Here is a 17,889-nt window from a genome sequence, read left to right as displayed (position 1 = left end):
AGGAAAAAATTTAACGAATTCGAACGCAGGAGAAGAAAAACCTAAAAATCAAAATGCGAAAAAATCCAACAGAAATACACGTCATAGTGTAACGATGATTTTTTTTTTAGACGTTTCAATCGATCCTCTGATGTGTCCCGATTGGATTGCTCGTGTATTTTTTTTTTTATATCCGTTTTTTACTCCGGAAAAATATCGCCTCCGGTGTACGTGGATAGGGGTAAAGGGAAGAAAAACAAAACATACGTCCCAGGTAAGAATGATTTATACGATTATAAGAATCGAAGAAACGAAATTTCCAAGATCATTTTACAACTGCGGTTCTGATCGGAATTCAGTTTTCGATTTTGAATCTCTATTGTGTTTCGTTTGATCGTATTTCGATGGATAATTTCAATTACAGCGTCGCGTTAATTACCTCACATATTTATCACGCCAGGTACGCCGCACACGTCTATTTAATGCGATTCTAGAAGCTGTGTTAATTTTTTCCTCGGATCTAGTCTCGGTTCGGATCAACTCTGGTGGGGACAGGGGCAGGTGCAATGCGACGCGGTCAGAGTAACGGCGAACGGTTTCGGATCCGGCGGCACCCCCAGATCCGAGTAGCAAGCTTCCACCCATTCCTTGGTCACGTGACGTGCCGTGGGAGGAATTTTGCCGGGCACCTGGAACGCGCGGAAAAGTATCTCAGACATTCGTCCGCCGTAAAGCAGCCGGGGCGACTAGAAAAAGGTAGAGAAAATAACGACGAACTATTAAATTTTCGACGACCCGGCGCGCTGCAACAACGTTACAGCTGCCGGTACCTGTACCTGGAGTTACGCGCGCACCTAGGAGGCGGTAAACTAACTTTGCCGCGACGACGACGCCCGCGTCGTCGTCTCAGCTTTCCGGAGGCCAGAGGGTTGTCTGTCAGCTCGCGCGACGCTCGAGTATCTCTGAGCGATCGCTCGTAGCGAGTAGGCGGTCTAATTAGTTTAATTAGTTTTGTTCGTTAGACGCCTTTTGCGAGACGAAATCTCACGGACGGGAAAACCTCCGCCCTCTCGCCGACTGACGAACTATCCGTGTAGTTTTTTCGCGGGGAGATGAAAATTGGAGGAAACCTTTTTTTTTTTTTGGTCTTCTTCATTTTTGATTCCGGGTTTTTTACTCGCGTCGACGAACGAATCGCGTCACGGTTTCGACGATAATTGCGCACGGTAGATTCGGGACATCGGTGTATAATGATCGACGCTAATGAAAATTCGATATCGCGATCGCGTCGATTGATTACACACGTCGAATTTTAATATCGTTTCGCGAATCGGATGTATGGAAATTGTATTTTGATTTATACCAGTTTCCGTGTAATATATCGAAGTTACTACATCGGTCACTCGATCGGAAGAAAGGAAAGCGTGCGTAAAAATATTGCAAATTTAAAATTCGAACGAAGGAAAATTTACTCTCTTAGAAAGAATGAATTCAAAAAATATAACAAATTTCTGCGTTCCTTCGCGAATAAAACGCGACCACGAGCCAGCGAAGCGAGGGACGAAACGGGATGCGAATTATGTCGAGTCAACCGCTAAATTCTTCGATTTTTAATTCGCTCTCTGAGCAAATTTTATCCGCCGAGGTAAAATATTTCCTCGGGGTGATTGGAATACCTTGCCTTGTAACTACACTTCGTTATAATGATTAAGGCGCGCAGGTTTAATATTATTAGCTCGCTATGCACCCCCGGGATATCGGTCACGTCAATCAACTACTGCGAGGGATTAATTTTATCGATCAATTACAAGATTATTGTGGAAATTCAGTTTTTTTTTTTCCATTATTTTTTTCTTTTTTCTGTTTTCTTTTCAAAAACAATTTTTCAATACTCACTCTTACTATTGTCCAAGGTACTTCCGAACTGGAATGTATAACGTGTGTCGCCAGATGTTCCGTATTTTCGTTCAACATTTTGGCTCCGAGTCTGGAGATAATACTGATTAAGGAATTTTTTTTCTTCTTCTTACTTTCGTTTTTTCCGAATCGGAAATTCGGTTCAATTAAGATTGGCTAATTCACGAGGACAGGGGTAGCGACGAGCCGATGACGACGTTATAATTCGATTTTGATAAAAAAATAAAACTGAAATGAAATGAAATATTTGAAACAAAGAGATGAATAAAAACAGAGAAAAAAAAGGACGCGTATAACACGAGATGTCGGGGTAATAAGGATGTCGGGAAAAATTTCCTGTTTTTTTTTTTTTTTCTACCCTGTAGAAAAGTAAGCGAGACGTAATTACCGGAGTGGATATAATATACACTGCGGTGAAGATACTCGCTGTGGAAGTTTTTGAAGAGGTTCGAAAGCTGCTTTTAAGCTCGGTTACGTGAACAGGAAGAGCTTTTCGAAAAAAAATAAAAATTTTCCGAGCGATCGGTCTTATTCCTCCCTATATCATCTAACATCTACGCGAAGAATTTTCATTCAACACAAATACGCGATCATTTTCTCGTCTTTTTTTTTTCTTCTCATTTTGTTTATCTCTCTTTTTTCAAATCAAACGCCGTGAGATCAAAGTTTGACGTTTTTTTTTTTTTTTTTCCCCAAGTTTTTTAATATTATCTTTTCATTTCAAAGGCTCTTGGGGTCACCCCAGGTACACGATCAGCTGACGCGAACAAGGAGAGTGAAAATTATTCAACGTTAATTACCCTCGTGTATGTGTTTTTTTTTTCTTTATTCTTTTTTTTTTTTAATACTTCTTCATTAACTCGAGTAAATACTTGCGAGAAAATGTGTAAGTTACGTTTTTGTTCGTTTTCAAAAAAAATAATATTTTTCCCATCTCGAGTCTTTTGCACAAAAAAAATCTCTCTCTCTCTCTCTCTCTCTCTCTCTCTTTTAAACCTTCGGACACCTAAAAGCAAAGAAAATTCTCGGGGTGTAGAGAAAGAAAATAATTAATTCAATCGTAATTAGCACAACGCTGGTTGACCGGAAAAAAATCAAAGTTAAATACCAAGATTTTTGTTAATTTTTCGTTTTTTTTCTTTTTTGGTCGTCGAGATGATATTTACTCGTCGTTGTCAGATGTACACACTATACTACTTTAGTCGGGTTGTCGGATATATTCGCGGGAATAGGACAGAAAAAAAAAAAATGATAAAAAAACTGAAACGAACGAAATAAAATAAAATAATCGGGAGGAAAACTCGAGGTTGTCAATACGTAGGGGATATCGGATCTTTCGAGAAACGAGTAAATTCCGTAGCGGGTAGAAAATGCCGGCCAACGGCTTACGGGATTTGAGTAAGACGCGGTCAACGCGCGTCTCGAAAATGCGGACGTCAGACCCGACTGACAAAAATGTAAACCCGAGTACATCGGAGCTTTTTGGGCGACGAAATTGTTGTGATAAAAAATTTTGTACTCTTCCAATTTCGTAACGTAAAAACGACGGCTTACGAGGGGGGCAGGAATCACGAAATGAAATGAAAAAAATTTCGAACGAAGAGGAAAAAAAAAAAGAGGAGAAATCAACGCCGGAGTCGGTCGAACCCCGAAATACCCGTACCCATACTTACGGGCGGTTCTCTTCACCCATTTTCGCGGTGCGGAACGCCCAATCTTTCGATCAGAGATGATGAGACCAGATTCCGGGCGAGAACGCCAAGGGCCAATCGCGGCGGTAGAATTTTGGGAGACAATGGGGCTGTGGGAGCGCGTCTGAAATCTCTCATTTTTTCGAATCTTTACCTCTCTCTCTTTTTTCCCTCCCTCTTCGTTTCCCGTTTTCCACACCCTTTGTCAAAAGCTAATATCGGTTTTCGCTCGTCCGCTTCGCGGCAGATTTCCCTCACGCTCGTTACACCTCGTAAAAAACCGGGCGAATGAATTTTTTCCACGAGGATCCGGTGGAAACGCGTGACGAAAATATGCATTTCCGTTTTTGCGGCTTCAAAGGATACCTGGTGAGGATAACGGAGAGCGTTTTCTCGTCGTCCTTGTCGATGTCCTCCGCCAAAGCCACCCGAACGTTATCGAAGGGTTCCTCGGTCTTCTGAAACAACGTGAAAACCCGAATGAATAGGGGAACGAGAGAAATTCGATCGACTCGATCGTTAATTTTTCTCACATTTTTCGCGCGCCGTTCGTCGCCGGTTTCCGGGGATCCGGTCGTTAGTTTTCTTCGCTTGGTGTCGATTCGCCCCACGGTTTCCAACGTCGTCGACGTCGACGTCGACGGCAGCGTACGGGGGTCGTCGTCGCCTGGGTCGTTTTCGATTTTTCGCTTCGATTCGCTCCGCCGACGACGATCCTCGCGGTTTTCATCGGTCGCCTCCCTCCTCCCGGCCCCCTCGACCGGACGATCCTCCTCGTCGACGTCGGAACGTCGTCCCGCGTTTCCGGTAGCTGCGCCCCTGGCGAAGCCATTTTTTTTCGCGTCTATCTCGTCGCGGCCACCGCTCGGTTTCAATGACGGTTTTCGATCGCTTCGGGCCGGGGAATCTTCCGATTCGTCGGCTTTGTTCCCGACCGACGAATCGTCGGAATTTTCGGACCTCGCCGGCCTCAACATCGCCTCCAAAGTTCGCTGTTTGGTCGGAGGGCTGGAATCGCGAACGATTGGGGTCGGTTCGATACGCGGTTTTTCACCCAGTATCCTTCATTTTAATGAACCCCGCAGGTTGTTATTACCTCGATCCGGCATTTCCAAGTAGCAAATCAACGTCCACCGAATCCGAACTCCTCCCGAACAATACCCGCAGTTCTTTCAAGGACGTTGCGCTCCTCCAGTCCTTGTCGTCCCGGATGCGAGTGACGCGGGGAAATCGGATGCTTATACCGTCGGCCGTGTGGACACCCTGATTCGTGAATTCTGCCCCTGTTATCTCCCAAACTGGTTGTTTCTGAAAATCGATTAACGCCGTTGTCCGTTTTCCTTTTTTATCCTTTTTTCTTTTTTTACGCTGGATTCGGCGATGGGTTTTTTTTTTTTACGAATTATTGATCGGTTTCACATTTCCGGTTATCGGAAGCGCCCCTACGAGGTCGAAAAATGTCGATTGGAGTTTTTGAATTTCCGTTGCCGAAAGTGAAAAAATGACTCGGTTACGCGAACGCGATCTGTGGGGGCACGAGGTTTGTTCGATTGATCGCGCCCCGATTCATCAGATAATTAATTGATTATTTCGATTTTCAACTTTGCCGGAATCGAATGAAATTAGCATCTTCGTTGATTATTTATACCGATCAACGTTCAATGGGGTCGATCGTCGGGCGAGTGACTCGGAATTTCCCGAGGGAAATAAGGGCGAAAATTATCACCCGACCTTTTGTTCAAAGAATCGAAAAGGGCGCGAGTTTTGTGAACTTTCTTCGTCCTTTTTTTTACCTTCGGGTCCTTGGCGACGAAGTCCGGAACCATCGGTTTGTTAGCGTGAAGCCATCGGGGCTTCAGATTAACGTCCTTTGCGATCTTATCCATCTCCAATTCGCCCTGAAGTCGGGCGAGCGTCGCGTCGTCGTGGCCGGTGTGCACCTGCGAAAAATTGGCGTGCTTTTCGGATCCGACAAAAAACGTCTGCCGATATTCGCTGCTTTATTTTACCTTCGTCACCGTCACCCAACGATCCTTATCCTCGTCGTAACAGCCCATCAAAAAAACGGACTTCATGCCACCTGCGGTTTCGAAATTTTTCAATCGCTTTTGTATCTCACTTCGGATTCGAATGAAATTTCTCACCCTTTTTTCCCGTTCCGTACCACGCGCCGAGTACAACCAGATCTGCAGTATCCGCCATCGCACCCTCCAGTAGATAGTCCTTCTTTACCTTTAACCAATGTCTTTTTCCCGGCTCGTATTTGCCCTGTGTCGATAAATTTTCGGTTAAATAAATGAAGAACGGTCGGTAACACCGTAGGCGACAAACGCGAAATATTGAAAATATTATCGACTCTTCGATTTATTTTAATTTAGTTTTTTTTTTTTTTTTTTTTCTGTTGATTTTCTTTTTCACCAACCGTAACGTCCTTCAGAACCAGACCTTCCAGTCCGAGTTTTATGACCTTCGCTATCATGTTGGCCAAGTCCTTCGGATCCTTGTGGGAAAAAGAGAGAAAGAAGTTTTAGTCGAGTCCTTTTTTCTTTTAGACAAAAATAACGTACCTGAACCTCCTCCACTTCCGATAACATTATCCGATTCGGTATCACCGTCATTTTGTCCTTGAGGATCTGTCGTCGTTTTTGCATCGATCTAAAAAAAATTTCAAGATTCAATCGGGATATTTCGCCAAAAATCGTTGGAGCGAATGACGTTTTTTTTTTTTTTCGTTCCGTAAAAAATTTACTTTTCCATCAACGGTTCGCCGTTGTAATAGAGACAGTCGAAGACGAACAGGCAGACGTTCGCGTCTTTGAATTCAGCTTTCTGAAAATTTCGAGTAAAATGAAAATTCAAAAATATGGAAACAAAAATTCTGAGGTTGAAAGAAAAATAGAAAAATTTCAATTACCTTGTGAACTCCCAACGATCCGAACGGCAAAGGTTTTCCGGTATTCGTGTCGATCATCAGGACCTCGGTGTCCAGTATCAAATCATCCCCACCCGGAAACGCCTTGGGTATATAATCCTTGAAATGATTTACCTGGAAAACCGAAATGATGAAAAAAATGTCCCTCGTAAGTTCAAATATTTAGTAACAATATTGAAAAAAAAATGGAAAGAAACCCTTTTCGAAAAGATTGACTCGAACGATTTCGAATCGATCATCGACTGTTCTGAAAATATATTTTTTACCCTGAGAAAAAAATGCTAGATGTGACGTAGGATATTCTGAATTTTCGAAGAAGCAAATCGAATGTTTGTACGAGCGTATCGCGTCGTACGAGGGGGTGGAGGGGGGGGGACGGGGGGATGTAGAATTTGGATTCGGCATTCGAAATTTAACGTAGGTACATACAGACTCCGCGTTCTCGACCCTCCGGGTAAGTAAGGGTGGGTTATAAATTCGGTGTACGGAACCCTTCGGGCCGCGTGCAAAGGGCGCTCGCGAAAGACAGAGACGGAATAACGAGAGGGGTTGAAGCTTTTCGCGGGGGAGGGGGATGAAACGGCCCCGGATAATCTCCGCGATTCTTGAAAACATTACATACGAAGGTGCAGTTGTTCGTCTTGGTTAATTTATGCGAATAGTAAAAGTTCTCGGTGTTTGCAGGTTGAATTAAAGGAAAGGTGGCGGTCGAAGGTGGAAATAAGTGGAAGGGTTGTAAAGGGGCCCCCCCCCCCCCCCCCCCGAAAGGCTCGGGGGAGATACATTGCTAATGGCGCCAAAATACGTGGCCACTCTACCCGAACTCCCGTACGTTAAACTCCCACGCACGTTTAACAATGCTCTCTCCGATCCTCACGCGTCACTGCCGCGAATTCTAACCAATTAAGGGATATACGCTCGAACCGACCGACCGACCAACCAGAAGGCACGCCGCGCCTGCATTTTCGCAGATTATAACATTCGTAATCCGATCGAAAATACCGAGAAAAAAAAAAAAAAGAATTATCCCCAACCCCTCCGACGTTATTCACCTGTGCGAGAAGAAGAATTCGAAAGTTTGGTTTCTTCGTTTCTTTTTTTTCATTTTTTTTTTTTCTCCTCACGATTCCGGGCGATGCGGACGGCCAACGTCTGTTTATAGAATTATAGCCTTGCGATCGACGAAACTGCAGGAATTTCGGTTGTAAAATTTTTTTTTTCACGCGCATAAAAGTTGGAGAATCAAAATTCTCTACGTCGCTTTTACGACGACGTCGCTCGGTTCGTTTCAACCCAGATATAATCTTTGTAATTATAGGACGCGGATCGGTCGGTGCGAACGCGCCTCGATAGACGGTATTGCAATCGATAAATAATCAATGGAAATATTTATCGCCTACGTTTCCGAGAATCTATAATCGGCTATTTTTTACCCGACGTTTATAAAAACACCCGCCATTCGGAGGAAACGAAAAGTCCGAACGGAGGTCGTCGAAAAAATTTTCCAAAAAAAATCGAATCTTCTTCCACTTTTTTTGGGGTTTGGGTCGCGTGGGCGCGTTCGGTCCCCCGGTCGTCTCCGGGGTCAAGGGTGACGATTTTTCGGCCTGAGATTTGGAGTGGAGGTCGAACTACAGAGGGATCGCGTCAAAGGTACTCGGGGGGGGCGGGCCGGTTCGGAGGTAAGAACGGACAAAGGTGGTGGGTCCCTCCGCTGCAGCTCTGCTCTCCGTGCAAATATTTTCACTGGAATACCTCGAGGTCCTCGTACCGCCGAGCGTCGAATCGCTACGTTCTATACCCACCTTGTGCGGCATCACGGGTTTCAGTGAACGACTGAAGTACCGGAACTCTTCACCACGTTTGTGGACCTGGACACGCTCACCGTCGTACTTTATCTCCGACAGCATACCCTTCGGACATTTTTTCATCGCCATAGCCACCGATTTGCAAGCCTCCGCCTGCGCAGACGACGACGATCGTGTTTTGAACGTGGAACGAAAAATATTTGTCAATTTTTTTTTTTTTTTTTTTTTTTTTTTAAAAACTACGTACTTCGAAAAAGCGACGCGCGGGCCCACGTCCTCGAGAAAAAGAATAAAATCGACCTCGCGTTTTTTTTTACTTTTATTTTCGTTTTTCATGTTTCAAAAATGTCGGTTAGGACGTTACTGCTCTCGATACCGTTCACGCGCGTACGGTACGGGGGTGTTGGAAGAAAATTTTTTTCTATTTGTTTTTCAGAATTTCGAAAAAAATTTATGTATAAATATATTGATACGTTGGAGGACAGTAGGGGTCCGTCGATTGGTCATTGTTGACGACCCCCTTTTCTATATCTGTGGGGTACCCGGAGCTGCGAACAATAAAATTCGCGATCTGTATTCGCGACCTCAAAGTGAACCGGAAACGATTTTCCGTTCAGTATTTCGACGCGTCGTACGGATCGATTGAGCGAATTATTCGGTTTTTCCTTTTCTATTTCGACGAATTTCGTTTTAGTTGCTTTTTTTCTTTTTTTTTCTTTCTTTCTTTCTTTCTTTTCACCCCTTCCCTCGTTTTTTATTCCGTGCGTGTATCGGTTTGAGATCGGAATAAATAACGAAAAACAAAAAAAAAAAAAAATTAGAGAGGGTGATAGAAATTTGAAAAATTTTTGGAACACGCTCAGTCTTTCGAAAAATCTGAAAATATTTTCAATCAGACGAGATCGACGATTGCCATACATTTTCCCTTCGAATTCGAAGGGTAGTTTTTTTTTTTGTGGAAATTTGAAAGTATAGCAAAAAAAATGACAATGCGAATTCGCAACGTTGTATTACAGTTTATTGCGAAATACGTCGGATGGCAAATGACGACAACGCGACGCGACGAGGACGATGACGAAACTGTGGGCGTTCGTTCGGAAATCGTTTCAGCTGTGGAGTGGAGATAAAAAAAAGAAGAAAAAAAAAGATAGAGCAAAAAAAGAAAGCGGTTGATCGAAAATTCGATACTCACCAACATCGGGAGAACGGGCGTCATTAACGAGATTCCTATTTTGCTACCGGATACCGTCGGTTTTTTTCGATCTTCGCCATCCGGATGGTCGGTAGTGATATTATTCTCCGTATTTCCGGATCGTTTGACGAATCTCGCGACAACCGATTCGAGATCCCTGGACGCTTGGAAGGCCTCGTAAGCGTCCTCGTGGATCGCGTCCAGACTGCGGATAATAGTTGATTTTATCAATTTCTCGTTTTGTTCAATGAAATTTTTTTTTGCCAAAAAAAACGTAGATATGCAGGCTCACATGTGTTTCGGTCCCGCCGTAATTCGGAGATCGTGTTTCACCAGTCTTATTATCATCTTGAGATCGTTGGCTGTGCATCTGAATAATTGAAATTTGTACAATTTCGACGAGTGTGTGTGTGTATAGTAAATTTTTGGTGTCGCGTATCCACCCCCCCCCCCCCCTCCTCCTCCCCTGCAATGATATCGATACGGATAGGCGAAGTTTCAAAACTCACCTGACTAGTATGGATTTCAAGTGCTGCGTCTGCTCGTCTTCCTTGGTTAGCCTGGAAAGTTTCTCGAGAAATTCGTCGACCTGGAGAAACAACGTGAACAATTCATGATACTCAAAATTTATGCGAGCGAACATTTTTCGAAATCGATGAATTTTTTTCCAACCCCCTCAAGGGTCCGAGGACGATGCGATTCATGGCGAATATCGATTGTACACGTTTTGGGAATTTTTTGCGCCTCGGTAAATCTGAGGTTTTTTTTCATCTTTGGAAAATTTACCCAGATTATCCGCGAACGGAACGACCGGCGTGCTCACCGCGCACAGTCGAACGTAAAATTATAGGTTTCCAATTTTGCGAAATTCGCATTTCCGCGGCGACGATCCAATCCGCGCGACGCAAACGACAAATTCGAGTCTCCTCGCTCCGATTTCCTTATCAGAATTCTATTATCGATATCGTTTACATAATTGCATGCAAATACAGCAGCCGACGACACTCTACGCGGGTACGTTAACTCCGCGCGAGGAAATTTTCTTCCGTCTTATTTTAATTATCAGAAGCAGAAGATAAAAAATTAGAAAAATAAAAAAAATGGTTCGAAAACGTCGGGATTCTCACCTCCTGGATCGTGAGGTCGCTGGTCTTGCTCGGTTGGACTAGCGAACTTTTTTCAAAAAATATTTGAATCGTTTCCGCAACGTCGCCCTGTTCGAGGTGTTCCAACATGTCGTCCTCGTCCTTGTTGAACAACCGGCTGAACAATTTTATCAACTGCTTGCTCTGCAGGTTGTAAATTCTCTTAGTTATTCCGGGCAGGAGCATCTTGCACCAGAGTATCACGTCGCTCTTGAATCCGTCTTGAAAAAATGGCGAGTCGAAAATTTGAAAATTATCTTGCAACAAAGTAAAAAAAAAACCAAAAAAAAAAAAAACAACCCCAATTCGCTTCGAAGTGGACAATTTTATATTCGTGTCTCGATGAAAAAAAAAAGAATTGGCTCTTCGAAAGCCCAAAAAAATGTCGCGAGGAGAGAGAGGGAAGAAAAAAAGAATAATAATAATAAATGATGAATGAACGAACGTCGGCTCTCTGGATATCGTATCTGAAATAATGAATAACTTTGAGGTTGACGAGCCGCCCGTTACACTGTAAACGGTTCGGAGCGCGAGTAAAGTTTATTCGCGTTATTTGAGCGATGGAAAATTTCCGAACGATATAAAGCGATAAGTAAAAATTCTTATCGTTAATAATTATATTCAATAACGTGTATTACATACATACATACACGTACGGAGTGGACCGCGCGGGCCCAGAGGGTCCGGAGGAAAGGAAAAGGAAAGGTCAGCGTCGGAGCTGGCAGACTTGTAGGCTGCTGCCGTCTTAATTATTGTAACCGACGATTACGCCAATATCGTACGTTCGTCCGCCGTCAAACCGTCCGAACGAAAGAATCGATGAAAAAAAATGGAAAATATGCCAAACACGAAATTATCCGAACGAGGTATCGAAAGTTTTTTCAAAATCGAAAACCGCGCGATATCCGGTCGACTGCGATGAACATTTTTGAACACCCCGATCAACGGCACTAGCTTTATAATTTTTCACTTTTCAACCCTGGACGACCGTCGAAAAAAACTTCGAACAGAAATTTCGGACTACACAAATCCGTCGTTTTTTGGATCGACCGTTTTTTGAAACAGCGATGAATTTTTTTTCTTTTCTCTCTCCAAAGATCGGTTTTCAGGCGCCCGTAACACGACCCTCTACAGTTGTTCCGAAACGGATCGGCTTTCGAGTCGGTTTTTCCCGTGAAAAATTCCGATTTCAATGTCACCCCTTAGGATTTTTACGTCTGGTTCGGAGACACCCCGTATACATACGTTTAATGGTAAAAAATGAAAATGTTTTCCGCGATAAAGAATCGGCTCGTGCAGACCGCTTGGGACCTAAGCGATACAACGTAGAGCGACCACGCGAAATGTCATTCGCGTGCGTATCGTCGATTCCCTTCTTGTTCTTTTTTTTTTTTTTTATTAGTTTTGAGAGATTGTATTTTGTTTTTTTTTTTTTAGCAAAATAATTGTTCCAGCTCTTGACGATATCTCGCGTGTATCGGATGCGTAGTCGTAAGTTTTGTCGAGCGGTTTGTGATTTTTTTTTTCCTTTTTCACATAGAAAGGGAAAAAAAAGGTACGTTTCGAGGCACTCGATTTTTTGATTTTTTTTTCCCCAATTCGGTTCACGCGTGTCGTTGACTCATGTCGTGGAGATGTACATAGGTGTACGTTACACGTATGCGGAGTTGTGTATACGTTATGTAAAATAATATACTCGCGAATATCGTTTTCATTAATAAACTCGCTATTATAAATCATAGCGTGTAAACAATAAACGCAATCGTCGTCCCTGAAGAATATCAAATAAACGTACGATTAATCAAATCTAAATATAGTAGATTATCTGGATACACGTTATATGCTTCGATATCCATACATATCGTCATAGTACAGTGTGTTATTTCGAAGGAAAAAAATATACCTTTGTGTCGGTAAATTAACAATCAGAATCTAGTCGAAATTATGACACGCGGATTGGTAGTACATGGCTGTATAATTTTTTTTTTTGTCTCAACAATTTGATTTAATTAAACTTTTCTTTCTTTCTTTCTTTCTTTCTTTCTTTCTTTCTTTTCGAGCAAGAACTAATTTACGCGTTTACATAGAAATCTTTGTAATTTATATACGTGCGCTATGTACATATTTTTTTACTATAATAGTACGCGGGTTAGTCGTGGGGTCACGGTCTGTTTTCCTATGTACTATTATACGTATCTATGTATCTACATAAGTATATAATTTTTTTTTTTTTTTTTTTTTTCAAATTCCGTACAACGATGTCGGGATATGTAATATCGATTTTAAAATACTGACGCTTTGAAAAAAATGCAAAAAATAAGAATATTTATACGGTGAACGTAATTTGACGAATAAATAAATAATCGTACATACACGTGAAAAGCATATATATATATATATATATGTAATTTGATATACATCTGTGTATGCTACCTACATGATATTATTTTTCACGCCTACACACAAACGTCGTTGGGTCACAGGTACATATGTCGTACATATGTAATGTATATTTTATATTTTTTGCGCCCGTTTTATTCTCCTTTAACATGTATTGCAATGCAAGAGCTGAGAAGGAGTAGGAAATTTTTTCTAAAAAATTACAATGAAAAAAAAATCCAATAAAAGAACAAGAGGAAGTGAAAGAAAAAAGAATAGAAGATGAAGATGAAGAAGAAGAAGAAATTCGTGGACACCGGGTCATCTCCGATTTAATTGGAGCGCGCCGTCGTAAAAATCCACGATCTACTGTCGCGTTATTCGCGTAGCTTCCACGGAATAGTAATAAAAAAATATTAATCAATTAATTAATAAATTAGGGGAAAACAAAAAAAAAAAAATTGCGCAATTACGTTTGACATCGCGTGCGTACACACAATCGCAGAAAAATTCGCGGGTATAATGTACGTCGTTCTTGATAATTAGAGCGTGACAATATTTGGCACCGTTTTGCGAAAACTTTTTACCCTCCCCCCCCCCTCGCAAATTTGTTCTAAATTTCTATCATTCGTTTCTGTGTTATAAGCAATGAGCATAGAGAAGATTCTTTTTTTTCATCTAAATTTTTTCTTCTCTTCTCATCCACAATTGATAATTGATTCACTGGCAATTTTACAACGGAGTTTCGTCAGTGTACAGTACGTTATAAGTGTATTGCGTATTACAATTTTTTATACATATGTAGCGTAATATACATTCGATCAAAATCAGATGGATACCTACTCCGAAAATTTTGTAAACCTTTTTTTTGGTTTTTTCGTTATCGAAAAGGACTTCAAACATCATCAAGGATTTGAAAATTTCATTCATTCTTGTCACCGTTTTTAATGAAGTTTTTTCTGTTAATTTTTTCGCTTCATTTCCTTTCGTCTCTCACCGTGCAATTTGCTTCTGGTTTTTTCGCTTCTTCCACGATTTTATTTTACTTTATTTTTATTTTTCATTTTTTATTTTTTTGGATATCGCGAAGATAAGTGGCGTGAAATTTTAATCGGGCCGTTTATATTTTGTATATTACAGTATCCTATGACCATCGAAGCGTTTAATTACGTCACTACAGGTGTATACTGATAGTAGATACATTTCGAAATGAAATTTTCATTTCGACAAAGGAAAATCACGCGTTATTGTTTCGTTAAACGATGGCCAAAATATGCTGCAGCAGGCCACTTAAAATCAACAAATCGACCAGAAATATATCGAGACGAATAAGTTCGTTTTTTTTTGTTTTTTTTTGTTTCCCCCGTCGTTTCATTTTGTTCTAATTGCTCGGATCCGTGTTGAAGAAAAAGAATGGACAGAGAAAAAATTAAAAAAAAAAAAAAAACACAAAACCAAAGGACGTTTCGTTTTGCAGAATCGAATGGGAATTAATGTAGATTTGTAGGAGGTGAAACGCGTCGTATTTATCGATCGCATATATTAATTGATGATTGAGAATTGAAAAATGGAAGAAAAAAAAAAAAAGTACAGCGATTCGTAACGCGGATTTATTATTTATAACGCGAATAGTAGACGCAATTGTCTACGATGACGACGACGACGACGACGACGACGACGGTGTACGACGATTCGTTCGGAAGGATTCTCGGTAATTCTAAAACGTTCTACGTATCGCAGATTCGATACCGCGGAATTGGAGGCAAATGAAACAGAAGCAGAAGCGGCGGCGGCGGCGGATACACTCCACGTATAATATGTATATCTGAAGTGATGGATGCTCTTAGCTTGTGTCCCACTTACAGACCGAGATCTTTGTACAACGCAATTTTTACGAGCGTCTGGGCAATAATTCGGCCCCGAGTCGTCTGACGATTCGTACGAGCTACGGTCGGATTTAAAAAAAAAAGGGAAAAAAAAAAACGCGCTCACAAAAAAGGAAACAATCGTCGAAAGGCGAAGGGGCCAAAACTCCGCGCTAGCTTCGCTATGTGCGAAAATTAAAAAACTTTTTTAATAAATTAATTTCGAATTCCCCCAAAAAAAAAAAACAAAAAAAAAAAAAACGTGTGACGTATAAGTTCCGCCTTGTCTGCAGCACAACGTGCACCTAATTTTTTTCACCCCGTGAAGGGCAACTGTTTTTTTGAAAATTTATTTAGTCAAATTTTCGGTCTCCTTCGTTTTTCGCCGCTCCTTTTCTCCTGTATTTTTTTCTCTCCTATTATTTCCCACACGCCTAGGCGAGCGGTGATTTTTCTCGTCCGGGAAAAACGGCGGCCCGGCCGTTGAAATTTTTCCGCGGAAACCCTTTGACGTATGTGCGTGCGTACATAAAATATGCGGAACGGGAAATCTCGGGAGTGTTGAAAAGTTTTCTCGAGTTTTATTAACGTACCTGTTGCTGCGAACGTACGACGCGCAACGCGCGCGAAATTCACGGCGCGAAAGCTTTTCGAACTTTCGAATATATTCACGTACGACCGACCCCCCCCGTCTTCTCGTTCCCTTTTGCATCTTTTCTTTTTTTTCTTTGTTAACTTATTTTCTTACTCAATTTTTTTTTTTGTCCCGTGGGATGTTCCGTTCCTACACACCCGCGCGAGTCCGACGCGTTATGCCCTAAAAAATTTTGCGTTTAATTTCGAAACGCCCTGTAATATACGAGTAGGACATGAAACGAACGTTGGTTTTAATCGTGCCAAGCAGTTTGAATCGTTTTTGATTTTTTTTTTTTTTTATTGAAATTCTCACGGTTTTATTGATTTTTTATTCCTCAAAAATGTCGTTCCAATTGTGTATGAGTATGTGTACGTGCGTACCTCGTGTGTTAATTTTTTTCAGACTCAATATTGTAATAACTGTAGACGTTCTACGATTTCTACGTCTGCAATTTGTCGCGATTATTAATGACGATGATGAGAAGAGAGGGGGGGAAAGAAAAAAAAAAAAATAAGTAGAAAAAATAACGAAAGGATAAAAATAAAATAATTGAAAACAAAAACCAATGAAATCAATTTCAATTGAAGATCATACGTTGCCAATTAAATCGCTGTGTATCGTATATACGGTACGTATGTACATATTTACTGTACGTAGGTACATAGCGATGTTACATTGTAATGATTGAGATTAAAATCCGAACGTCACGTGCAATGTAATACCTAGCATAATTTTATGCATCGACTACAAGATAGATAGTATACATGAAATGTGATACGGTACGATACGTTGAAGAACATTTGCTTGAATAGATAGACAAAAAACCAAAAAAAGGAAATATGTATTTGACATTTTTTCTAATTCTTTTCTTCTTCTTCTTCTTCTTTTCATTTATTTCCAAGTACATTTTGCAACGTGTATTATACCGTAGCGATGATCGTTATTCGCATTCCATTTTATTCAATTCCGTTTGAAAAATGAAAAAATAAAACTGCCATTTTTTTGATCCAATTTTTCTTTTTCGCCAAATATCGATAATGAAAACTTCGTTGCGATTGTCGAAGAGTACGCGCGGAAAAACGGAAGAAAAAATCGAAAAGAAAAATTTCAAACCGTAATAAAATAAAATGAACGATAATGAAAAGATGAAAATAAAAAGAATGAGAAGAAGAATTTCGCACGTTATAAAAATCGAGCGATTGTATTCGGTTAGAAAGGGGGGAAAACGGGGGGGGGGGGGGGGGGGGGGGGGGGTTCTTGATCACGGCATTTTAAAGGCCTGAGGCCAAAGTACGGGTCGTTAATTAGCAGGGGCGCAGCTTCCGGAATATCCTAATCGGTTTTCAATAAACGTACCATGTGCACGGGCGACAAAGTTCGTTCGAGTGTCGAAAACGTTCGAGCGATTATATTTTTGTTTTCTTCCGTTTCTTTTTTTTTCTCCCGAGTAACTGGAAATTCAAAAAATTCAAAATTGACCGTTGGAAAATTGGGGAGAACAAAGGCGAAACTATAATTCGCGGTTGTACGGTCCGATTACAGCCCTGAAGTAATAAAAATTATGTTTACTCCACATAAATATACATATACACGCACGATATGTACACATTTTTTCTTAACAATTTTAATAGCCCAAATATCAGTCGAAATAATTGCTGATTTTACTTCAATATAAAATGAAACGTAGTTTTTTTTTCTGCTTCTTTTTCTTTTTCTTTTTTCTCTTTTCTTTTCTTTTCGACGATTATTAACACACATGATTACAACAGTTATAACGATAATTACGAATACCATATAACGTGTCATCGTTCAAAATAGAAACTTCATATAATTTAGGCATTAAATAATTTGACGACGTAAAATTTTGAAATAGTATATAGGAATTTTATCTCCGCAGATTTCTTTTATTCACTCTCCTCGCGATCCAATTTCAACTCCGAAACATTGTGATAAATAAAGCTAACGAGTTTCGAAAGGAGCAGGACGGACGCGGGTGGGGGGAATAATAAAATAATTAACTAACGAGTGGAAAGAAAATTTAAAAAATCCTGATCGCGCAAAATATTGGGAATAGAAAAATGTCGTTGGATGAAATCGATCGAAATAATTTTCCTTGAGAAATGATTTTTTTTTTTGTGTCAATTTGAGTCCATTCCGAACCGCATCATTTTTTTTTTTTTTTTAATTTTTCATTTTCAAACGACCGGACGATTGGGGAGACTTTTATACGCATGTGTAGATATCACCTAATAAGGCGTATATTATAGTACGATAGGATTATTCGTTAATTAGTCATTAACCTTATGAATGAATTATAATGAACGAAGACGCGCGATGAGATGAT

The 17,889-nt window shown here is 40.8% G+C and overlaps 2 protein-coding genes across 4 annotated transcripts in view; one reads left to right on the top strand and one right to left on the bottom strand.

Annotated features, from left to right (window-relative positions):
* LOC105693293 overlaps positions 1–17,889 on the top strand; it is a 63,678-nt gene that overhangs the window by 28,102 nt on the left and 17,687 nt on the right. The window lies entirely within an intron of this gene.
* LOC105693254 (DNA ligase 3) overlaps positions 248–17,889 on the bottom strand; it is a 37,042-nt gene continuing 19,400 nt past the window's right edge. The window contains exons 4-20 of one of the 3 annotated variants that reach the window (XM_025746483.2): positions 10,647–10,885; positions 10,029–10,108; positions 9,812–9,889; positions 9,520–9,724; positions 8,325–8,480; positions 6,502–6,633; positions 6,337–6,416; positions 6,155–6,242; positions 6,010–6,087; positions 5,732–5,855; positions 5,597–5,667; positions 5,381–5,527; positions 4,684–4,895; positions 4,121–4,595; positions 3,954–4,045; positions 1,876–1,966; positions 248–668 (exon numbers count right to left, since the gene is read on the bottom strand). In XM_025746483.2, the coding sequence (XP_025602268.2) occupies positions 516–668; positions 1,876–1,966; positions 3,954–4,045; positions 4,121–4,595; positions 4,684–4,895; positions 5,381–5,527; positions 5,597–5,667; positions 5,732–5,855; positions 6,010–6,087; positions 6,155–6,242; positions 6,337–6,416; positions 6,502–6,633; positions 8,325–8,480; positions 9,520–9,724; positions 9,812–9,889; positions 10,029–10,108; positions 10,647–10,885 (2,501 nt within the window). In that variant the 3' untranslated portion in view covers positions 248–515. The remainder of the gene's footprint in view (positions 669–1,875; positions 1,967–3,953; positions 4,046–4,120; positions 4,596–4,683; positions 4,896–5,380; positions 5,528–5,596; positions 5,668–5,731; positions 5,856–6,009; positions 6,088–6,154; positions 6,243–6,336; positions 6,417–6,501; positions 6,634–8,324; positions 8,481–9,519; positions 9,725–9,811; positions 9,890–10,028; positions 10,109–10,646; positions 10,886–17,889) is intronic. The other 2 variants (XM_025746484.2, XM_048659428.1) reach the window with 2 other exon arrangements.

The sequence above is a fragment of the Athalia rosae genome, chromosome 8 (assembly GCF_917208135.1).
Source record: "Athalia rosae chromosome 8, iyAthRosa1.1, whole genome shotgun sequence".
In the NCBI taxonomy this organism is placed as follows: domain Eukaryota; kingdom Metazoa; phylum Arthropoda; class Insecta; order Hymenoptera; family Athaliidae; genus Athalia; species Athalia rosae.
This window is presented reverse-complemented; position numbering and strand designations above follow the sequence as displayed.